We start from the raw sequence: 25,061 nt of genomic DNA, 5'->3' as shown, positions 1-25,061 counted from the left end.
TCCCCAAAGTGTGATTCAGTTGACCCTTGAACAACAGAGGGGGTTAGAGGCACCGACCATCTGCATAGTGGAAAATCCACTTAGACGGTCTCTGCAGTTCTGGGTTGTCAGATTCAGCCTACTGCAGTACTGTAGTACGTATTTGTTGAAAATAATCCACATATAAATGGACCTTAGCAGTTCAAATCCATGTTGTTCAGGGGTCCGCTGTAGTTGTGCTTAAAGCTCTTCCACTTGAGGAAGTATTTGGCATGTTTATTCTTCTGACTGTAGAGGAGGTATGTCACCTGATGGTTGCTGGAAGAGCTCAGGAGACCAGATTAGGTCTTTACTCTGACTGGTGGTGGTGCTGAGAGCTCCTATTCTGTGCTTTGACCACTGCAGCCAGCTGAGTCCAGGCCCCTTGATAGCACAGGTACTTTCTCTGGCCGCATACCTGTGTCCCATAGCAGGCTGTCTCAGTCACTCGGCAGGGTATCAATGAGGGCCTTGTGCACACCCTTGAAAGGACTACTACTGTTTTAGAAGATCTAGCAGGTGGGAGCCGAAAATCTTGCCCATTAAGGAGCAAGGATGCTTCTTCAGCTTGAGATGGATTCTCAGAGGCATAGTGTCCAGAGGTTTCATACTACAGCAGATAGTTGCAGCAATTCTGACTTCCCTAGGTTTCCAGCTGTCGCTGTCTTGCACTGTCACCCACAAGGAGCTGAAGTTTGTACTTGATATTCTTAAGCCTGGATAGTCAGATAATCAGTGTCCTCTTTGAAGTCTTTGGGGGCATATACCCCACAGGGACATGAGGTCCCCCTTCAAGATTTCATGGCGAGGAACATAATTCACTTCCCCACAAAAATGAATAGCAGAACAAATACCAGATTTTCATCGACCTTCACTAGCACAACATTCTCCCAGGACTGGCCTCCCTAACCTGCTCAGCACTGTATCAGTCTACCCCACTGCCCTGCTTCCTCAGCCCAACTTCCCTGGAGCTCCCCAGCCAGGCCCTTTCCTTAGAGGGGGGAGACCAAGCGAGACCTGGCCTGAAAACATGGTTATATGAGGGGAGGGGTCTGTTGTATTTTTATTAAAATTCCATCAAATATGTACAATTTGAGAATGTTTGGCAACTTTATAATATAGATTCCCTTTTCAAGATGTAGTATATTGACAGACTTACTAGTTTTTAATTAAATTTCATACACTCAAGAATCAGTAACAACTTATAAAGTTCTTCAGAATATCCAAGGGTGTATTTTACAATTTCTGCCACTTTTCTTCTCACTTAACTAAGCACAAATATAAAAATTTAAACACCTCAAGAACCAATATAGAAGATACACTTAAAAAAAAAATCAGCCGTTATGGAAAACAGTGTAGGGATTCCTTAAAAAACTAAAAATAGACTTACCATATGATCCAGCAATCCCACTCCTGGGCATATATCCAAAGGAAACTCTAAGTCAAAAAGATACATGCACCCCAATGTACATAGCAGCACTATTTACAATAGCCAAGACATGGAAGCAACATAAATGTCCATTAACAGATGATTGGATAAAGAAGATGTGCGTGTGTAGAGGGGGTGGAATGGAATACTACTCAGCCATAAAAAAGAATAAAATAATGCCATTTGCAGCAACATGGATGGGCTTGGAGATTATGATACTAAGTGAAGTAAGCCAGAAAGAGAAAGAAAAATGCCATATGATATCACTTGTATGTGGAATCTAAAAAAATGACACAAATGGACTTATTTATGAAAGAGAAACAGGCTCACAGACATAGAAGACAAACTTATGGTTACCAGTGGGGAAAGGAGGTGGGAAGGGATAAATTGGGAGTTTGGGATTTGCAGATATATAAAATAGATAAACAACAAAATTCTACTATATAGCACAGGGAACCATATTCAATATCTTGTAGTAGCCTCTAATGAAAAAGAATATGAAAAGGAATATGTGTGTGTGTGTGTGTGTGTGTGTATATATGACTAAAACATGCTGTACACCAGAAATTGACACAACATTGTAAGCTGACTGTACTTCAATAAAAAAAATAAAATACAGAAGAAACTGCAGATAAAAGTCTTCAGTACAACTGGAAATTTGAACACCAGCTAGATGTTTGATGATATTAAGAAATTGCTGTTATTTTGTTGAGTATTTTGGTTACATTGCTTAAAAAGGGCCCTGATCTTTTAGACTTATACTCTGAAATACGATACCTGGTGTTTGCTTCAAAGTTGTGTAGAATAGGAAGTATATAAGGGTATGAAACAAAATTTGCCATGAGTTGCTAATTGTCGGAGTTGATGATTATTGGGTTTGTTATATTGTCTCCTTTTGTATATATTTGGAATTTTCCATAATGAAAATAAAGCAAAGAATGTCAAAGGAAAGAAAAAAATAATCTTGAAAAGTAGAGCTAACTACATTTATAGGCACAGGGTAAAAGTACTGAAGATTGTTGGTTCTAGTGTTCTCTGCCCAAATTACACATTGGACCTCAAGCAAAATTATGAAGTAGGCTTTGCTTATATTCCTTATTTCCTAGTGTCTGCTTTCTTCATTTTAGCTTAAATCAGTTTTTCTTCTGCTTGTTGTAAATGCATATTTTTCACCTGTCCACCTCATTACTTCCAAAATTGTCATTCATTTACACATACTGACTAGGAGACCTAAAGATGAAGCTATCTCAGTTAAAGTGCAAGAGAAGACTACTTGGGAGAGAGTTCAAGGGTGGAAGTCAAGGAATCGTTTTGATAATTAAGCACTTGGATAAATTACTGATAGAAACGTGAGAAGTTGGTTGGAACATTTGGGAAAAAACCTTGTAGGAGTCCCATATGAAAAGCACTAACTTGATTTTATTGAAAATTGCCAGTCTGGAGCTAGGGAAAGGTAAAGCTTAACCCACCAGTACTATTCTAACAAAAATAATGTCTAAAATGGTAAATCAAAAAGTAGCAATAATAGCATATTATCCAGAAATATAGTTGTGATTAAAAGAAATAACAAATTCAAAGTAGTTACTTCTGGAGAGTAGGAAAAGTTGAGAGGGAAGATGACAACATGAAATAGAGAACTGCTATTTTTCATCATAAGCCACTAAGTAATACAATCTGAGTTTTGACGATGTTCAGGTATTATTCTAATAAAAAATAAAAATATTAAAAACAAACTGCAATATTAGTAGACTTAAAGAAGCATCAAGGGAAAATAAAACTAATAAAACTAATCTGAATGAAATTAAGATTGATGCTGAATGAAGCAGGGAGTCTAGCATCACCCTCTTCATGTACACATCCAGTTGTCTCAGTTTCATTTTTTTGAAAAGACTGTTCCTTCTCCATTGAATTGTCTTGCCACTCTTGTCAAAAATCACTTGACCGTAAATTTATGGATTCATTTCTGGACTCTTATTTAGTTATGTATCTGTCTTTGTGCCAGTACCACACAGTCTTGATACTGTAGCATTTTTAGTCAGTTTTGAAATTAAGTGTGAGTCTTCCAGCTTTGTTCTTTTTGAAGATTACTTGGCTATTCTGAGTTCATTGCATTTCCCACGTGAATTTTAGGATCAGCTTATCCATATTCAAAATGGTAGGGAGATGGAGGGAAGCTGAGATTTTGATAAGGATTGCATTAAACCTGTGGATCAATTTGGGGAATACTGTTCTCTTAAACAAAATTAAGTCTTCTAATCCATGAGTATGGATATCTTTTTATCTAAGTCTTCTTTAATTCTTTCAGTGATATTTTATAGTTTCAGTGCAAAAAGCTTGCAGTTCTTTTGTTACATTTATTTCTAATTATTTTAGATACTATTGTAAAAGGAATGACTTTCTTAATTTAATTTTCAGATTGTTCATTGCTAGTGTATAGAAATGCAATTGATTTTTGTATTTTGATCTTATATCCTGCAAACTTGCTGAACTCATTTATTCTAAGAAAATTTTGTATGTCCCTTAGGATTTTCTATGTATAAGATCCTGTAATCTGCAAAAAGAGATAGTTTTACTTATTCATTTTTCATCTGGATGCCTGTTTCTTTTTCTTGCCTAACCACCCTGGCTAGATCCTCCAGTACAATGCTGAGTAGAAATGGCAAGAGTAGACATCCTTGCCTTGTTCCTAATCTTACAGGAAAGCATCCAGTCTTTCACCGTTAAGTATGATACTAGCTAAGAGTTTTTCATAAATGCCCTTGAAGAAATTTCCCTTCTATCATAGCTGAATATTTTTTATCATGAGAGGGTATTGGATTTTGTCAAATGCTTTTTATGTGCCTGTTGAGATACAGTGTAGTTTTCTTCTATTAATACAGTGTATTATACTGATTATCTTGTTGATGAACCACTCTTGCATTCCTGGGATAAATTGTGCTTGGTCATTGTGTACAATCCTTCTTGTGTGTTGCTGGATTCGGTTTCCTAGTATTTTATTAAAGATTTTTTGCATCTGTATTTATAATGGATATTGGCTATAGTTTTCTTGTGATGTCTTTGTCTGGATTTAGTACCAGAATCTCATAGAATAGTTGAGAAGTGTTCCTTCCTCTTCTACTTTTTTTGGAAGAGTTTGTGAAGTGATGGTTTTAGTTCTTTAATATTTGATACAATTTACCAGTAAAATCATCCGGTTCTGGGCTTGTTGGAAGGAAATTTCTTGATTACCTAATCCAGTCTCTTTACCTTTTATTGATCTATTCCAATTTTATATTTCTTCTGTAGTAATGTTTTTAAATTTGAAAAATAGAAAGCAAGTATAAAGTTGTAAGTATGTATAAGGTAGTCTGATTAAGCCCAAATTGCCTGTAAAAACCTGTCCTGCTGCTAATTCGTGGGAAGTAAATTTGAAATTTACTCTATTTAACAATTCAGTTTTTTAAAATGTGATTTTTCAAGAGTGTTAACTGTTAATGTCTTTTTATTTTAATTAATTTCAACCATATTTCATAATAGCTTGGAATTTAAGATTTTTGTTTTTGTTTTTAATATTGCTTTTATTTCAGCAGCAATGCAGCAAGTGTTGGATAACCTTACGGAGCTGCCCTCATCTACAGGAGCAGAAGAAATAGACCTAATTTTCCTCAAAGGGATTATGGAGAATCCTATTGTAAAATCACTTGCTAAGGTATATTGGTTTATTCATAAGATAACTAAATTATTTTTTAAATTGTTTTTTTCAGAGGTCTTTTTAGATTACCGTTTTAGAACCTGGTTGATATGCCTTAGGCTTAGTTAGCAAATAACAGTTACCAACTAATGAAATCTTACTGTACACAAAAATTAGATCACTTTTACCTTTTCTGTGCTAACTTTAAAGTTTTAGGGAAATAATAAGTGAATAGTTATGTTATAATAAAAGTATGTAAAAAAGGATTCCAGACCTGTCTTCATTTTCAACAACAAGGTACTGAGTTTCTTCTTTTACATTGAGCATGTACCTATTTTTCATTTCAATTCTTTCTTTACTTCCTAATATCTAGTACTTTTTGAAATCTTGTTTTTTCTTGATAGCACCAATATTTTGGATGTGTTTGCATAATCAACTCTGTAGTAATCTTTTTAACTCATCCATATATATTTTATATTTTTGCAACCATTTTTGGCCCAGTTATATTTAACTTCTACTATTTCCCCATTATAATTTTTATAAAGTCACTAAAGCTTAGTGTATTAACTATTTCACAACCCTGCTCTCCCATTCCTCAGATGATTCTTGCTTTTAAGAACCTATGCCATACACCCTCTTTGACCATTTCTTCATGTAGCCCTCTTGTCATTCCTAGAATATTGATTTCACCCTCTCCTATGATCGTTTCTTAGCCACAGTCTATTACTTATTTTCTTCTAAGACTTCTGAAAAACCATAGCTTTTACAGAGTTTTCCATTAGTAGTTTTCCATTAATGATGTAGACTCTTCATTTTATTCATAAACTTAATCATTCTAAGATCACATGATATAAAAGCTTTGGTTCCTACATAGAAACTAATCCACTTAGAGATCACTTAACTGGGATTTTTATTTTAGTCATTTTTTATTGCAGTCTTTCCAAAATTTGTTAGATATTCCTTTACTTTAATAGTAGTATATAGGAAATGATTTACCTTCAGATTTAACATGTCACAAATATTGATCACTATACTGTGTTGAGATAAAGTAATAGCTTCAGGGTCTGTTGAAATAAGTAAGAGCTGTTTAAGCCTGTTAATTAAATGGCTCACCCTGAGCTCTTATTGCTACTTTAAAAGTAGTTTTTGACTCCTCCCTTGATGTCATACTTACTGTTGGTTGTCAGCTTTAATTGTCAATATATCTATTATATCCCATTCCCATGTTTGTTTAATGTATAGCTTTTGATCTGTAGATTTAAAAACTAGATAATTTTTGTAGTTTATTTTTATTAATTTTTAAAATTTTATTTACAAACTAGCTAATAATATGGAAAGCATCCTATAACATTCTTATAGTTAATAAAGGTCTTTAAAACATATTATAGTATTTCATCTTTGCAACAACTTTATAAATTGAAAAGTTATATTTTAAAATAGAAAAATTATTTGCCTAAAGTCACTCTGCTAGTAAATGACAAAAATGAGATTTAGGCCAGGTCTTCTTTCTTCAAGTTTTGTGTTCTTTCTACTACAGTATAGGTTGTGTGTGTGCGCCTGTGAGTGTGTGTATTCTTAAGAGTTTCTGTGGGTAAAAAATTGCATTTGTGTCATTGATATTGGCCATTCAGAGGATCACCTTGTACACTGTTCCTTGTACACAGGTGAAGTGGCTGGATGGCTTTTGAGCAGCTGAAGTGCTACTGTAATCTTTTGATGTTAAAAGTGAAATTAGGAACAGAATCACCCAATAGTATCCAACGTTCAAGCAGTTTCTCAAGAAGTAGAAGCAATGGTAATTGAGTATTCCTACATTGAAGGTGAAGAAATCCCAGGAGGAAGGGAGGACTTCTACTTCCAAAAAAGAAATATTAAGTCACACTAGGCCAACACTCCCAGTATAAGTAGAGGGAAAAATGGTTAAATTGCTGAGGAAACAGCAAAGCATACATTGCTAGACCTGTGGAGAGGCAGGAACATGTGACTAGTAATCAGGAGAAAAACAACAGAAGCAGTCCCATAGATGAGCCTTTATTAAAGTTACAAATAAATGTTTTAAAATAATTTAATATTATTTTAATAGATGGAAAGAGGGGAAAATGAAGACATTAGAATTACTAGAAAATAAGAATCAAAAACAATCATGATTTTTCAGGAATTCAAAAATATGATAGCTGATGAAGAGTTCATTTGATGAGTTTAATAGAAGACTAAACACAGCAGAAAATATTAGTGAATTTGAAGACAGGTCAGTAGAAAATAATGTAAACTGAAATTCATGGAAAAGTATGTATGGAAAAGACAGTATGTGAGGCATACTCAAAAGATCAAATACACGTGTACTTAACATCCCAGAAAGAGAGGAGGGGGGAATGGGACAGAAGAAATAGTTGAAGACACAATGGCTGAGAATTTTCAAAACTAATGAACAACATCAGCTCATAAATTAAAGAAGCCATGTGAACCCCCTACCAGAGAAAATACCAAAACAAACAAACAAACAAACAAAAAACAACCTCAGAATATCATAGTCAAACTCCTGAAAAGTCAAAGATAAAGTGAAACTTCATAAAGCAACTGGAGAAGAAAGACACATTACCTTTTAGGAGAAACAGACTAATGGTTAGCAATAAAACAGGAACTATGAAAGTCATAACAGAATGGATTGAGATCGTTAAAGTGTCCAAAGAAAAACACTACCGACCTCAAATTCCCTTTTCAGCAAAAGCAACCTTCAGAAATGAAAGCAAAATGAAGGTTTTATTTTTAGACAAACAAAATCTGAGAAAAATTATCTACATTTACTCAATAAGAAATGCAAAAGGAAGTTCTTCTGGCAGAATGACAAAGGAAAGGGAATATTAATAAATAAATAGAAAATAATACTGAGTTTTAAGATGAAATAATAATGTCTTGTGGCATTTATAGCATGTATATAAATGAAATATGTGAAGATGATAACCCAAAAGGAAGGAGACACTTAGTGAGTCAAACAATTGTAAGATGTTTTCATTATTCAAAAAGTGGTAAAAGTAATGTCTTAAGATAATATTAAAAAGTCAGGGATGCATATTGAAATCTCTAGGGTAGCCACCAAAAATAATATAAGAGTGAGTAAATTCCACCCAAGCCATAAGGGAGTGAAAATAGTCTTGAGTTCCTTTGACTCCAGAAACAACTAGAAAAGTTGGTAAAAATAGGGGAGAGGGGATGGCTATCTTCAGACATGGGACAAGAGGCAGCACGGGACCATGATTCCTAAGAGGAAGGAAACACATGAGGTGAGCATTATGGAACTACCTGAGAGTAGTTTCCATGCTGCAGTGCAGAAAGAGGAAACACAAACAGCCCAGCAGTCTTAACAGAGCTTGGGATTTGGGGGGATATAGGTGACTGGGATTTGTGTGGCAGAGTGTCAGGGAGGAGGAAGCTAACACAGAACGAGCTCTTCAGATGTGCTTGGAGATGCCCTCAGATCCCTGGCTGAGTGCTGACCTTTGCATCGTGAGGCACGCCTCTAGAGTCCAAGGAAAAATCCGCTGAAAAGCACAGGAGGCCAGACAGTTTCCAGGGCTCACAAAGGGTACAGAATAGTTTGCATTCCCGCTCGCCTGAGTAGAGAGTCCTCATAACATGCAGGGCACTGGGCAGAATTCACTCAGTTTGTCTTAATAGACCTAGGAAACTAGTACAGACTACAGCAGAATCAAACTGAAAATTAATAACAAAGTTATTCTAAAAATCCCCACATATGTAGAAATTGAATAGCGTACTTCTAAATAACCATGGGTCAAAGAAGAAATTATGAACATAAAAAAACACTTGAATGAAAATGAAAATGAGAATATGTCAAAATTTCTAGGGTGCAGCAGAGCAGTACTTAGAGGGAAATGCCTATATTAGGAACAATATATAAATCAATGATATGTATCCACCTTGAGAAAATACAAGAAAAATTAAACTCAAAATAAGCAGAAAGTAGTAAATAATGATAAGTGTGAATATGAAAAAGACAAAAATAGGAAAATCAGTATAACTTTGAGTGTATTAAAAAAATTCATAAACCTCTAGCTAGACACAAATTATCAGTATGAGAAATGAAAGAGGACATTGCTACAAATCCAACAGACATTACAAGAATTATCAAAAAATATTATGAACAACTTTATGGCAATAAATGACAACTAGATGAAACTACTTTCTTGAAAGATACAAAAGACTGAAACTACATGAGTAGATAACCTGAATAGCCCTATATCTATTTTCTGTAATTGGATATTTCCTACAAAAGAAGTTCCAGCCTTGATAGCTTCAAAAGAAAATTCTGTCAAACATTTAAGGAAGAAATAATACCAATTTTACATGAATTCTTCCAGAAAAAAGAAAGAGAAGATGACATTTCCAATCTTGTTTTACTAGTTTTAGTGTTGCCCTGATAGTAAAATTAGCTTAAAAATATTCTAATTAAAGAATAGTATCCCTCATAAACTAGACTTTAAGTTCTAAAGAAAATGCTAGCACATCAAATCTGTCAACATACAAAAAGTCTAATTCTGCACTACCAAGTGAGTTTTGTCTTAAAAATACAAGGCTGCCTTAATATTTAAAAATCAGTAAATGTTTGTCACCATTTTAATGACATAAGAAAAATCATATAATTATGTTCATAGTTGGAGGAAAAGCATTTTACAAAGTTGAACTTCTATTCCTGATAAAAATTCAGCAAACTAAGAATAGAAGGAAGTTGCCTCAACCTAATGAAGGGTATCTATGTAAACCCCACAGTTAACATCATAATTCATGATGAAAGATAGAATGCTTTCTTTCTAAGATCGCTTCTGTTCAGCTTTGTACTGGGAGTGTCCACTAGTGCAAAATGGCAAGAAAAAAATAAATAAAAGTCATACAAATTGAAGAGGGAAAAATTAACTGTCTTTATTCAAGCATGACATTCCCATCTATGTCAAAAATCCTAAGAATTTACCAGAAGGGGGAAAAAAAGCCCTCTATAAGAACTTAAGTGAGTTTAAAAAGGTCACAGGATAAAAGATTAATCTGTGTAAATCAATTGTGTTTGTATATACCATCAATGAACAACTAGAAATTGAAATTTAGTGAAATAGGGATAACTTTAACAAAATATGTTCAAGGCTTCTACACTGAAAACTAAAAATCATTGCTGAAATTAAAGGCATTCATACATATATACTTAAGTAAATGAAAGAATTGGAAGGCTCAGTATTCTTAAGATGTTAATTCTCCACAGACTAAGCTATAGATTCAGTATAAGCCCAGTCAGAATTTCAGACTGACAAAATATTAAAATGTATAAAGAACCTAGACCAAACAATTTTGAAAAAGAACAAAATTTGATGTCATCCACAACTTGATTTCAAGGATTGCCCCTGCAGTAATGAAGACAGTGTAGTATTGGCATATAGATCAATGGCATAGAACAGATCCCAGAAAGAGACCCCCACATATATGGTAAACTGATTTTTGTTAATAGTACCATGGTAATTCAGTGAAGAAATATAGTCTTTTTAATAAATGTTGCTGAAACTATCGAATGTTCATATGCAAAAAAATCTTTTTCCCCACCCTATATGCAAAAATTAGCTAAAAATAAAGCATAGATCTAAGAGCTAAGACTATAAAGATTCTGCAAGAACACATATGGAAAAACTCTTTGTGACTTTGGATTAAAGAGACTTCTTAGATAAGACACTAATTAGTTAATCTAAGTTCATTAGAGACACTACTTTAAAAGATTGAGGCTTAATGAAAATTTTGATTAATTAGATTTCCTTTTCAAAAGACACCATTAAAAAAAAAATGAAAAGGTGAGCTACAGATGGAAGAAAATATTTGCAAAACATATATCCCAAAAAAGGAAGCTGCTAATTTATTCCTTGAAGCAATACAAAATTGTACAATTTACTTTGGAAGACAGTCTGGCAATTTCTTACAAAGCTAAAACATACTGTTACTATACAATCCAATGATTGTACTCCTTGATATTTACCCAAGTGAATCGATAATTCATGTCCACACAGAAACCTACACATGAATGTTTATAGCAGCTTTATTCATAATTGCCAAAACTTGGAAGCAATGAAGATGTCCTTCAATAGGTGCATAGATAAGCAAAATGTGGTACATCCATACAATGGAATAGTATTCAGCAATAAAAAATGAACTATGAAGTCATGAAACGACATGGAGAAACCTTAAATGTTTATTGCCAAGTGAAAGAAGCAGTCTGAAAAGGCTCTACACTGTATGATTCTAACTATATGACATTCTGGAAAAAACAAAAACTATAGAGACACTATCAAAAGAAAATCAGTGTTGCCAGGGTTTGGGGGAGTACAAAGGAAGGATGAATGGTTGGAGCACAGGACATTTTTTTAGGGCAGTGGCACTATTCTGTATGGTACTGTAAAGATGTATCAGTGACATGCATTTGTCAAAACCATTGGAACTGAACAACACAAGAGTCAAAATCCATGGAAATGTAAACCATAGACATCAGTCAATTATGGTATATCAGTATTGGCTCATTAATGATAAAAAACTTACCACATTACTACAAGATGTGAATAAGGGAAACTAGGGATGAGGGAGCAAATATATGGGAATTCGCTGTACTTTATGCTCAGTTTTTTTTTTTAATCTAAAGCTTTATTAGCTGAAATCCAGTGTTTACATTAGTGTTCATTCTTTGTGTTGTATATTCTATGGGTTTTGATAAATGTATAATAACATGTAATGTCCTTGTCTGGTTTTGGTATTAGAGTAATGCTGGCCTTATAGATTGAGTTAGGAAGTGTTTCCTTTGCCTTCTGGAAGAGATTGTAAAAGAATTGATATAATTTCTTTAAGTGTTTGGTAGAATTTACCAGTGAACCTATCTGGACATGGTGATTTCTGTTTGGGAAGGTTATTAATTATTGATTTGATTTCTTTAACAGATATAGGGCCACTCAAATTATCTGTATCTCCTTTTATGAGTTTTGGTGGACTGTCTTTCTAGGAATTGGTCCATTTCATCTAGGTTATCAAATTTGTGTGTAGAATTACTCATACCATTTTATTTTTCATGACATCAGTAGTGATGGCATCTTTTCCATTTCTGATATTAGTAAATTCACACCATCTCTCTTTTTTCTTAGCTAAACTAGCAAGAAGTTTACCAATTTTATTGATCTTTTCAAAGAACCTGCTTTTGGTTGGATTTCATGTTTTCGGTTTTATTGATTTCTGCTCTAAATTTTATTATTTTTGTGTGTGTTTTGAATGTTAGAAGTTTTCTGTATATTCTGACTGTTTATCCCTTATCAGATACATGATTTGCAAATATTTTTCCTATTCTTTTGGTTGCCTTTTTACTCTTGATATATCTTTTGGTGCATAGATTTTTTTTAATTTTTAGGAAATCCATTTTACTTTTTTTTGTTGTGTTTTTGCCTCTGCCTTGGTGTCATATCCAAGAAATCTGCCAAATCTAATGTCATGAAGGTTTTGCTCTGTTTTATTTTAATAGTTTTATAGTTTTAGGTCTTTGATCCATTGTGAGTTAATTTTTTTAAATAGTGTTGGGCAAGGGTCCAGTTTCATTCTTTTGTATATGGATACCTGGTTTTCCCAGCCTCATTTGGCACCCTTGTCAAAGATTTTTAGACTGTATGTGGAAGGATTTATTTTTGGACTCTCTATTCTATACCATTGGTCAGGTATATCTATCTTTATGCCAGTACCACAGTGTTTTGATTACTGTAGCTTTGTAGTAAGTTTTGAAATCAGAAAGTTTGAGTCCTCCTGCTTTGTTCTTTTTCAGGATTGTTTTGGCTGTTCTGGGTCCCTTGCAGTTCCATATGAATTTTAGAATCAGGTTGTCAATTTCTACAAAGAACTCTGCCGGAATTCCAAAAGGCATTGTGTTAAATCTGTAGATCATTCTAGGGAATATTGCCATCTTAACAATGTTAAGTCTTCAGATCCATGGGCATGAAATGATTTTCTGTTTATTTAAATCTTTAATTTCTTTCAACAATGCTCTATAGTTTACAGAGTATGAGTTTTGCACTTTTGTTAAATTTACTCTTAAGTATTTTATCCTTTTCAGTGCTATTGTGAATGGAATTATTTTCTTGATTTCATTTTCAGATTGTTCATTGCTAGTGTATAGAAGTATGATTGATTATTGTACATTAATCTTCTATCCTGCAATCTTGCTGAACTTGTTTATTGGTTCAGTTTTTTAGTGGAGTCCTCAGGATTTTCTAAATACAAATGTATGAATAAAGACAAGTCTACTTCTTTTCTTTCCAATCTGAATGCCTTTTTTTTTCTTGACTTATTGTCCCAGCTAGACCCTCTAGTAGAAATGTTGAATAAAATGGTGAGAGCAGACATCCTTATCTTGTTCCCAATCTTAGGGGAAAATTATGTGCTAGATGTAGTAATATTCACTACTAAGTATAATAGTAGCTGTGGGTTTATACTCTCTGCTCTAAATCTTGATCTTTTTGCATATGATTCCATATTAGTACCTATTGAGAACTTTTACTTTCTGTAAAAGTGACATAATATTCCATTGTATGAATATACCAAAAAAATTTTAGTCAGACTTTTGATAGATATTTCGATGGCTTTTTTGCTTACAAACCATGCTGTAATATGCAGTCTAGCTATGTGTTATTTTACACATGTATATATATCTTTAGGATAAATCTTTAAAGAATCATTGTAATTTTGGTAGATATAGTCAAGTTGCTCCTTAGTGTGTTCCTACAGAAAAAATTATGCAAAAGTGCCTGTCTTCTGCCATATTCTCACCAACATGGTATGTTATTGGAATTGTTATCCTTGTCAATCTCATAAAGAAAAAAAATGAGTATTTCATTATAGTTTTAGTTTGTACTCTTATCATAAAGGAGGTTGTGTATCTTTTCATATATTTAAGAGTATTTGAGTTTCTTTTTCTGTGAATTTTTTTGTTCATATTCTTTGCCTATTTCTCTTAATGTGTTGTTGATTTTTTTTCATTATTGGTTTGTAGAAGTCTTTGGTATATAAGGAAATCAGCCTTTTGTGTGTAATGTGATTTGTAAGTATTTTGACCCTAGTTTGTCATCTCTATTTTGACTTTGCTGATTTTTGATGAGAAGAAATTTTAAATGTTCGATGTAGTTTATTCGGACTTTTTGTTTGTTTGTTTAATTTATAGCTTCCAGATTTGACAGCATAGTTAGATCTTTTTCCATTCAAAGATTATAAAAAGATTTTTTTATGTTTTCTCCGAGTACTATTAAAGCCAAGCTTTAACAAATTTTTTTCCTTTTAAAAAGTATAAGATTCCCATATTTAGTTTTTTTGACATCTGTGTGGTTCTCCTAATTCTGTCGTCTCTGAGAGTCACTCAGCTCCCTGAGTACCTTGAGATATAGTTTCTCTAATCTAAGAATTTGACCTTTTTTGGTTAACTAGATGACAATTCAATTAGAGAATTCAATTCTAATTTAGTTATGCTTATTTCCCTTTTTTTCATCAGAACAAATGTCATCCTTTTTAATGTCATGTATGCAAAAGCAAAATAAAAATTGAGTTCTCCATTCTCTCTAGTCAGTTTTCAATATTTCCTTTGTCTTTTTTATTTTGGTTTGCTTAGTTAAATTCAAGTTGGTACTTGCCTCTTGAAAGCTACTAAATAAATTCGGACTTTAACGTGAATAGAGGTCCCTACTTTTTTCACATAATCCTGGAGCTTAAAAAGTTACATATTAACAAATAAGGACCTGCATCTACTTTCTTGGAAGAACCAAAACTGATCTTGATTGAACCCAACTGATTTCAGAAATTGATTTTCTGTTTTAATGTAATTACAGCTGCCGTTTCACTAAAAAAATTTTTTTTTCCCTCAGACAATTTCTATATTGTGTGGTGAGAATTTTTCCTACCGTAGAACCAATCTGTAGAGTTAATGTCCTAAAACCTTTAGGTATGTTTGTGTTTTATAGCATAATGCTGCCCTCCACTTGACTGCTTCTTTCTCTCTTGGCATTATTCTTTTAGTCTTTCCAACATTCCCTCCTGTCCTCACCCAGTTTGGGAGCACTAAAACAGATGAACATAGAAAGGAGGGAAACTGTATTAGAGTTTTCATGTCAGTGACCATTTCTCTTCCTTTACTTGTCCCAGAGACATGAATTGAATCAACGTCTATCAGTATCTAAAGTATTGTCACCATATATCATGTAACATAGGATGTTGTAGAAGATATATTGGCCTAGTATCTGGAACTTATAAGCCAGTCATTATCTGTTTTCCTGGAGAAACAGGTGATCTTTATAGCTCATACTCTGAGCAGATGGTTAAAGGTTGGAAGGGTGGGTGGTATTCTGAGCCATAGGAGTATAACAACACATCTAGACTGGAAGAGCCATGCTAAGAAGCAACAACTCAGCTAGCAGTGAATAAGAGTATATCTTACACATTGAAATGAGTGAGAACAATGCATAATATTTTAGATAAAATAACTAACTGCAAGATGATGTTAGAGTACCTGTTGTATACTGATAAAGCTGAATGCAAGCTTTATTAGGTCAGAGCTCAAGCCTTAATGTTGGACTACCTGACTTTGCCACTTACCAGTAGTATGAACTCAAATAAATCACTTTATCTCATTTTGCATCATCAGTGTCTATGTCTGTAAGGTGAGGATAATAATAACATACCTACTACCTTTGCTCAATACATACACCGCAGACTCTCTCTCATCCTGCACTGAGAGTATAGTTCCTGGCATAAAACAGAAGACCCCAATGAATGTTAAAGATCTTTTCTTCATTTTTTTTAAGCTTTATAATACTACCGTAAGAGTATTAAGAGTTTTGCAAGGTTAATGATGCTAAATTAGATATTTGTTAACAACAAATATTTGTATGAAAACAATTAGCAATTCTAGCTTGTTTTGTAAGAGTTAAATAATTGTGTACATATTTTCGTTTTTTTTTTCCAATAGTGATAATCATTCCATGATATCATGTTGAGTGTCCTCATCATACTATCTTTGTCAGGCTTGTGTAATACTTTAAGAAAATTACAAATTTACCTGTTCTCATTCTTTGTGGCATTCTCTAGTCTTCCTAATTTTTTTCTTGTCTAAATCTAATAGAAACTTGTTCCTCTGTTTAAATTACATTTGGTCTTTTGACATTTTTGTTTCATAACAATTATAATTTCTTCTTTATCAGTTTATTTCATGACTTAAAACTTCTTCCGAAGTGTTTCTTTAAAATGTTGCTAATATATAGCCCCCCTCTTCCACTTAAAAACTTACTTCATTCTTTTGAATTACCTGGAAAATATACTTAATTGAAAAAAATGCATTTTTAAAATTAGAAGGTGTATTTGAATTCTGAAGGATCCATCCTATGTGATAGAAATAACATTTAAAATATTATAGATATCAGATAAAGTTTAATTGATACTGTTGCCACTTGAGATTTGGATTTTTTCTTCACTTACAGAACTGAATCTTAAAATACTAAGTGTGTTATTTGTCATCTTACATGGTTTCGTATATAAATTAAATCTTTATAATTATGCTTTGCCTGTCTTCAAAATCAGACAGCAAGCGTTTATAAGAAAAACACTTAAAAGATGGAGACTGCTTAGTGTTCATTCTAAGTTTGAATTTAAAACTCCGCTTTACTCCCACTATTAAAGGATAATTAGGACTACTTATTTCCTGTGGCAGTGTGATTCATGGTTCATTTTCTGTGGAAAAGATTGCCAGATTATGTTTTAAGCTTTTTTTTTTTTTTTTTTTTGAGACAGGAGTGGATCATTCCCCTAGTGAAATCTTATGGTCCTTCAAGATTCAGTTCAAGAGCTGCCTTTCCTGAATTGACCTTTTTTGCTGATTTTCAAAATTGGGAAATGGTAGCTTTAGGATTATGGGGTTCTCAAAATGATTTTCATTATTTTTTAATGGTAATCCATATAATGATTATGTTCCTATTTTTATTTTTATTGTGCTTCATCATTTATTTTAATAAAGCATAAAGAGTATCATTTAGAGTTTGAGCCTAGACTAGAAAGTCATTAGGAAAGTCTATTAGGTTAGAAACATGTTACATATTTTAGAGTATCATTGGCCTATTCAGTTTTTTCATGGCTTAGTCGTAAACATGAGTTTTCCATTACTTTTAGGGTAGGAATAAAGGCCAAGATTTATTATATTGTATGATAACATTTACTGTGAAATCTGTTACCTCTGATTGAAATACTAGATTTGGTTTCACTGAATCAAACCTTCAAGTAGTATCTTCTAAAACTTTATAGAAAGGAAACAAATCAAGAAGAAAACCACAGTCAGGAGCAAAACAGTGTGTGTTATTACTTTTATATATTGTTACCTTTTCAGGCTCATGAGAGACTAGAAGATTCAAAACTAGAAGCTGTCAGTGACAATAACTTGGAATTAGTCAATGAAATTCTTGAAGATATCACTCCTCTAATAAATGTGGATGAAAATGTGGCAGAACTGGTTGCTATACTCAAAGAGCCTCACTTCCAGGTAAACTTTTCCTATCATTCTTTCAAGTCCCCTCTATATTCCCAAAATATTCTCCCTTAGTAGTTAAGTTCCAGTTTAAGGTGATATTTTTTGAAGATTATTTAGGGCCATACTTTATAAATTCCAGCTTAGATATGTTAATATCTTAATATGGTGGGACTGCATAAACAGACACACGTACTACACAGATGTAGTGTCTGCCATAGGAATATATCAGAACAGATTCTTCTTTGCGTAATTTAAAAAAACCAATCCAAACAAACCTACTTCATCAGACCACATACTAGAGATGTTTTTCTCTCTGTGAAGTTTTCTTCCTCACTACCACTGTTTCCCAGCCCTCCTTTTGACCAATTGTATACATTTTCAGTATTGCTTCTAAGACTGGGGTGCAGTTGGTGACCTTGGAACAAAAGAGAGCTACATGAGGATAGAAACTATGACAAAACATACTTCCCATAGGTACAAAAATAAGTGCAATTTAAGCATTTGTCTATATAGGTGAAAAGTTAATCATTTTATTGAAAAATAATTAGTTTCAGAAGAGAAAGAGAAGTGGAGGAGATTTCTTCTAAACCTATAACTAAGTGTGGTATTGGGGCAGTATGAGAAAAATAGATTACTTAAAGAGAATAGAAACCTCAGAAATACATCCATACACAAATGGCAGCTTGATTTATGACTGAAATATTTTAGCGGAGAGAGAATGGACTGTTCAATAAATGGTCCTGGGATAGAAGAATAAAGCGTCACCAGCTTGCAACTGCAATCTTAGCATTAAAAATCAAAAAAACTTTCTGTGACTCTCTAGCAGTGTTAACCTGCAGAATATGTAGATTTATAGTAAGGTGGTTCCTACATAAACATGAATCTTAGGTACAAAAATATGGACATGTGTCAGAGACACCTTTGTGCAGAGGCCAGTTAACTGAACCCTCATAAGGCACACTAAGATAATTTGGACTTTATCCCAAGGACATTGGAAAAACCTTGGGTAGGGTATGGAGACAGGTTATTAAACAGGGAGAGGTCAGATTGTGGAGCTAGATGATTGAGTACCAAGGCAAGAAATTGTGATGGCAGTATATACATAGTGGGAAATGTGAGGATTTTCAAGTTTTAAGCAGTAAAATCAACAGGACTTGGTGGTTACATGTGATAGCTGCAGAAGAGAAATGTGGAGAGTTGATTAGGTCAGGATTTCTGACAAACAATTGATGACACCTACTGAGATAAGGAACACTCTAGGAGAACTGTTTTGGACATGTTAATGTTAAGATAACTGGCCATTTTAAGTTTGTGCATCAGATAGAGCTTTTGTAGCATGCTATATTTTTTTCTATAAGTATATAACATTTAATGCATTAATTTATATAAAGGTTAATATATATAATTAGAAAATAGGAAGTAAAAATAAGGTATTAAGACATTGCATTTTTACTACCTAAATCACTACTGTACTAGCATAGCATGTATTCTTCCATATTTTTCCTAGGCATAAATATACAGATTTTTTTTCTTTGCTGATTGAGATCATTTTGCATGAGCTATTTTGTAATTTGCTTTTTTTTTTTCAGTCGTTGATTTCCACCTTTCCATTTCAGTGGACCTCTGTCTCATATAGTATACATTCTGTATTCATATATCTTCATTTGACACCAAAGTATTCTTTACAGCTGGTTTGTAGATAAGAGTTTTCAACCTAGGTCCATGTGGCTTCTGATTGGACCATCCCTTTCTCCCTTGATGATGATGTTGACCTGTTGAAGAGAGCAGGCCATTGTCCTACAGAATCCATTCCCTGTATTTATTTGGTTGCTTCCCTGCTGTGTTGTTTTGTTATCGCTTCTATTTCTTATAAACAGAAGTTTTACCTAAAAGGTTGATGATTCAAGTTAATTATTTGGAACTAGAATGTGATACAACATGAACTAGTCTACATCAGAAGATGTATAACACCTGGTTGGCCCACAACTATTGATGCTGAGATTGGTCCCTTAATTAAGGAAGGACAATGACAGCCTAATCCTACCATTGAAAACCTTTCCACTAGGAAATAATCTAGTTTGTTATTATTCTGGCATTATACAAATGCTGTTTCCTTTCAACCATTTACCAGCTGATCAACACAAATTAATAATCCTTGCCTGAATCAGTATTTTCATTAGAGGTTACAAGATGACATTTTTCAAATTCTCTCATTCTGTATTTATTAGCTGGTGTTCTTATTTAAAGTAGAGCTTTTCCTCATTGGCTGGGTTGTTTAGTTAACCTATATTGCTTTCCTACTGAAAAGTCAGGGAAATGCTGGATCCTTCCTTTTACCAATTTTCAAAGTAAAGAATTGTTTAAAATAGCAGTCTCAATGGTAACAAATGAGTTTTTCCAGTCCAATTTTTTAAATAGCATTGTGGACTTAGAGATTTTTCATTAACTCAGTGTGCTTGGTCCGCTACAATCCTTAGCTTTTTTCAGTTTTTCAGATTATCATGACTTTGGCCACTGTTGTAGATTTTTAGTATATGAAGCTGAAGTTCATGAGAGTTCTGGACCAAAGATATAAAACTGGAGCTCTCAATGTATAAGTAGTGGTTCAAGTCGCAGGGGTGGGTAATATTGCCTAAAGAAGAGTGTATAGGGTAAAAACTAAGCAGCCCAGCTTAGTGATTTGAGTAACTTCCAGCATCTATAGGAATAATCATTATATATGGATTTGTGAATTTTTTTCTTTTTGAAACTTTCTTGTCTAAGAAAAAAAAGTTCTATTTTTATGAAATGACCAGAAATTACCAATTAAGCTGATGGCTTCTATTCTGAACCTGTTAACATTTGCTCCCTTCTTTCTGTTTTGATCTATTGATTTTGAACTTGCATTCCCACACTCAAAAACTTAGCTTTATGTCTGTTTGCATTACACAATTACAGCACAAATTATGTATACACACACACACACACACACACACACACCCTCAAATTCTAAGTAATTCCTAGAAAGCTAGATCAAAGTCATCCATGATGATAGCACATATACAGTAAATGTAGGAGGTAAAAGTATATTCAGGACCATTACTAGCTCTTTCTCCCCCAAAAATGTAAATTTTATTCCCTTATTGGTAATACGGAATTTCCCATCACTGACAAAAGATGCTGATGTTTATTCATTGGACATCTTTTTAACAGACATTTTGTACACGTGGAAAATATGTTATTGCTAACAACAGGTTTAGAATAAAAATTAGTCTTGGTATTTGAATTCGTCTGATAACTAATAAATAGGAATTGGTAAGTATTGAATGATGATGATGGTGATGACAGTGGTGGCAATGAAGTTCAGTCTTCCACTGCATCATACTTGGAAATCTAGGTTCAGTTTCCACTGAACATGAGACTTTTAAAAAGTCACAGAACTATCAGTCTCTTCAAATCTTTTAAAACAAGGAATACGATATTGTTTGATAACAAGTAAAACTGTATATGTTTATATTTCTTAAAAATATTCTGCATACATTTGATGTAACTCATATTTGGGAATTTAATAATGTGTGTCTTGGAAATTTTTACTACTCTGCCTGGGATAATGAACTAAGTTATTTTTAATAGTTTGTTCCATCTGTAATTAGTAACCACAGGCTGTTTGAATCCTTCTAGTCACTTTTGGAGGCCCATGATATTGTGGCATCAAAGTGTTATGATTCTCCTCCATCAAGCCCGGAAATGAATAATTCTTCAATCAATAATCAGTTATTACCAGTAGATGCCATTCGTATTCTTGGTATTCATAAAAGAGCTGGGGAACCATTGGTGAGTTGATAAGTCAGTGCCTTCTTAAATCTGAAATCTGATGTACTTGTGGCCAAGACACTACTCTGTCTCATTTTTTTCTCTTTCGTAATTTGTATCATTATGAAACCTTATTCATGTTTGTTTTATCAGTCTTCTTTGGCCTTTGTGTAAAATACACAGGTGATGCTCTCTCATTTGACTTAGCATACAAAATTAAACCAAAATTTTAAGTTAAATTGAAATAGAGGCAAGAAGTTTGCCAATAAGTAGCAAAAATTTTAGGAGATAACTGCTTTCTTTTTTTCCTATGCTCTTTGAAGAAATAAACTGAAGTTTCTTGCCAATTATAGTATCAAAACACAGAAGAAACTTGTTATTAAAAATTAAAGACATGGTAGGACTCTGTAAGTAAGGACGTTTACAATTTCCTGCAGACATTAATATTTCTGGGCTCTGAATGTAAAAACAGTGACATGGAAAAAAAGAAAAGCCAAGAACACCACCATCAGAATGCAGAAGTACTTTTTCTTGCTCCTTTGAGCTTCCTTTTATCCTGTGGGATGCAGCCTAAGATATGTTTCGTTTTCAAGGTTAACCTTGCCATAGAGGTCCTTTTTTAAAGGATAGCATGTGTTATCACAGTTGCACATGGTTTAATGTGATTGGAGTATTGAGTCAGGAGAGAACATGGGAAAAGTAGGAATAATTCATTCTCCTACTTTTAGAATTATTTTCTTATATATAAATATTCATGAGAATTTTAAGATTTCTTCCTAATAACCTAAAATCTGTCATTCTGTTCCTCATTTCCTTTAGGGTGTAACGTTTAGGGTTGAAAATAATGATTTGGTAATCGCCCGAATCCTTCATGGAGGGATGATAGATCGGCAAGGTCTGCTTCATGTGGGAGATATCATTAAAGAAGTCAATGGCCATGAGGTTGGAAACAATCCAAAGGAATTACAAGAATTACTGAAAAATATTAGTGGAAGTGTCACCCTAAAAATTTTACCGAGCTATAGGGATACCATTATTCCTCAACAGGTTAGTAATAAAATTCTTGCTAATATTAAGAATACTTTTACTTCTTTAATCACACTGTTGGGTATAACTACTGGTTTCTACTTTTTTGCTAAAGAAAAAAGAAAAAAACTACCTGATCTAATTGTTCTGAAGTACCTTATTTTGTCATAGGTGAATTTTTTGATTTTTAAACAATTAATACAATCTTACTGCTCAAAAGGAATTAGTAAAGAAATCTCTTTGTGAACGCCATGAACCCTGGCATTTCAGTAACGTACAGCTAGGTATGAAAAAAACCATAAAGGCCTTTAGTTGTTAATCTAAGAAACATCTTTGGTGCCTGTTATGTTCCATGCCCTGTGAGAAAATAAGCATGTCGTACTGATCACCCCTCACTTGGTGTTCCTATGATAGGCTAAATAGAGAATGAGGCCAAAAAGAGAGGATGGGTCCAGACTGAAAAGAATCTTGAACACCTGGTCTGCACACATTTGATCTGCGTTTTGTAACTCATTTTTAGGTAAAATGGATTATTGAACACGGGCATATTTTAATGACAGTGATCATCTAACTTCATTATGTTGAGTGAATTTCAAAAAGAAGAGAGGTTAGATCATGTAAACAGGAAGCAGATTTTGGAAGGTGTGAGGTAATTTGGGAAAGACAACTCTAATGAAAGGCTATGAGGAGGCTTGGTTCAGAGACTCTTGCCGCCACCTACTAGCTTATCCTTCCTGTTCTGCTTTTTCTCATCTACACAGTTAGGGGTATTTCTTTTCTCAAAAGGTTGTTGGTAAGGATCCAGTAAGTTAATTCGTGTACAGCTCTCATAGCAGTACCTGGAGCATCCTGAGTGCTCAGCGGGTAGCTGCTGCAGTTGTTGTGATGGTGCTGATGAAGTTGTGTCGTAGTTGTAAAGAAAGAAAAGGAAATAAAGTAATTGCAAAGGAACAGTGGGCAAGTGTGGCAGCGGTGTGTTGAAACTAAGAAGAGGGTTTTCCGATCTAGATAATGTAGAAAGAAGAAATACTTATCAGTGTTTTAGATGCCTTTAATTATTCAGGTTTATTCCAGAAATGTATTGTTTCACATGTGAGTGAAATTACAAGTTTCTTATATAAGATACTGCCAGTATCTCTTACTTTAATACTGTTAATATGAGAATTTAAAAGACTAGTTTTTATATTTCTATACAGTTCTTTGAAATAACATGTGTTGAATACCTGCTCTATATTGTTTTTTAGAGGATAAGAATAGTCAGTCATGAATTTTAGTATGTAAATTGGATTCCTGAAAATACATAGGCTTTTAATGAACTTTGGTTGAAATGAAGGGTAGAGATCTTGTCTTCAAGGAGAAGAAATGATATTAGAAATTAGACATTTTAAATTGCTAGTACCTCTCAAACTACCTTTGTTCTTCAGTTGGCACCTAAGTAGATTGGAAAAGTAGAACTTTTTTTTCTAATTACATGTTAGTTGTGACAGCGTTTTTAGTTTTGTTTTTTTCCTGCGCCCCCCAACCCCACCCCGTGGTTCAAACTCCATAGTTACTACCGACTCACTATGGCTATAATGAACTTTTACAGGAGAAATAATTTTTTGTAATACCAACAGCTAGTACTTTGCCAAATTCCTTTGTAGATTCTGCACCTGACAAACCGTCTGAATGATGTGAAACGCAAGGATATTTAGCCCTTTCGTGGGCATACATTTTTCCATGTCCTGTGCCTTCTCAAACTGTGCTTTTTATTTAGCCTTTAGAACTGGGTGAGGGCATTGAAATGGGGAAGGAGGGGTCATCCAAGCCTGAGGCGGTCTCAGGCTCATCCATGAAAAAGAAGAGACTAACATGAAGGCTTCCAACAAGAGAGCTAAAACATATCCACACTGGGACATTCTCAAAGTGAAAGGGGCAGATACTTACCTGGTAGGGAGATACCATGATCACAAAGGTGGTTTTCCCAGGGCGAGGCTTATCCATTGCACTCCGGATGTGCTGACCCCTGCGATTTCCCCAAATGTGGGAAACTCGACTGCATAATTGGTGGTAGTGGGGGACTGCGTTCGCGCTCTCCCCTGGTTTTCGAGGTTTCAAAAACAGCTTTGTCTCATTTATAACATTTTTGTTTGAGGCCTGCATATATAATTCATAGCTTGTTTTCGCCTGTTTTAAAAATGTTTAAGTTTTTTTCTATCCGTGTTTTCAGTAGTATTGGTCAAAGTGAAAGGGGCAACGATTGCTAATTATGCTGGAACAGTAGGGCTGTGCTGGGCACACTGTGGTCCTCTAATGGGAAGCAAGGGCTTTTAGCCTCTTCAGCTCTGCCACTCTCACTCCCTGGAAGCTCCACCATGTTGTCCTGGTGGGCCTGTCGCAACTCTTTCTCTTACTGCCTCGAGAGCAGATGGAAGCCAGGAGCTCTCCATTCCAGGGTGATGTTTTTCAAAGCATGATCAGTAGCACCTCTATCAGCATCATTTGAGGTGCTTACTAAAAATCCAAAATCTTTCTTGAGACCTAAGAATCTAAATTTTTAAATTTAAAGACCA

At 34.0% G+C, this 25,061-nt stretch overlaps 1 protein-coding gene, 1 non-coding gene and 1 pseudogene across 7 annotated transcripts in view; 2 read left to right on the top strand and 1 right to left on the bottom strand.

The window, feature by feature from the left end:
- Positions 1 to 25,061, top strand: part of PALS2 (protein associated with LIN7 2, MAGUK p55 family member) — a 102,951-nt gene that overhangs the window by 44,458 nt on the left and 33,432 nt on the right. For 4 of the 6 annotated variants that reach the window (XM_072964819.1, XM_015237270.3, XM_072964817.1 and 1 more), the window contains exons 2-5: positions 5,017 to 5,135; positions 17,551 to 17,703; positions 21,352 to 21,504; positions 22,303 to 22,530. In XM_072964819.1, coding sequence (XP_072820920.1) covers positions 5,019 to 5,135; positions 17,551 to 17,703; positions 21,352 to 21,504; positions 22,303 to 22,530 — 651 coding nt within the window. In that variant the 5' untranslated portion in view covers positions 5,017 to 5,018. Of the gene's footprint in view, positions 1 to 5,013; positions 5,136 to 17,550; positions 17,704 to 21,351; positions 21,505 to 22,302; positions 22,531 to 25,061 lie in introns of all 6 variants that reach the window. The other 2 variants (XM_072964820.1, XM_072964818.1) reach the window with 1 other exon arrangement.
- Positions 174 to 4,637, bottom strand: LOC102534232 (protein C1orf43 pseudogene; annotated as a pseudogene).
- LOC116278837 (U1 spliceosomal RNA) lies at positions 24,428 to 24,590 on the top strand. The gene has a single exon (XR_004188193.1). It is a non-coding gene; the product is annotated as a U1 spliceosomal RNA (small nuclear RNA).

This window comes from Vicugna pacos, chromosome 7, assembly GCF_048564905.1.
Source record: "Vicugna pacos chromosome 7, VicPac4, whole genome shotgun sequence".
Taxonomy (NCBI): Eukaryota; Metazoa; Chordata; class Mammalia; order Artiodactyla; family Camelidae; genus Vicugna; species Vicugna pacos.
The sequence above is the reverse complement of the archived record's forward strand: the minus strand, read 5'-3'. Positions and strand labels throughout refer to the sequence as shown.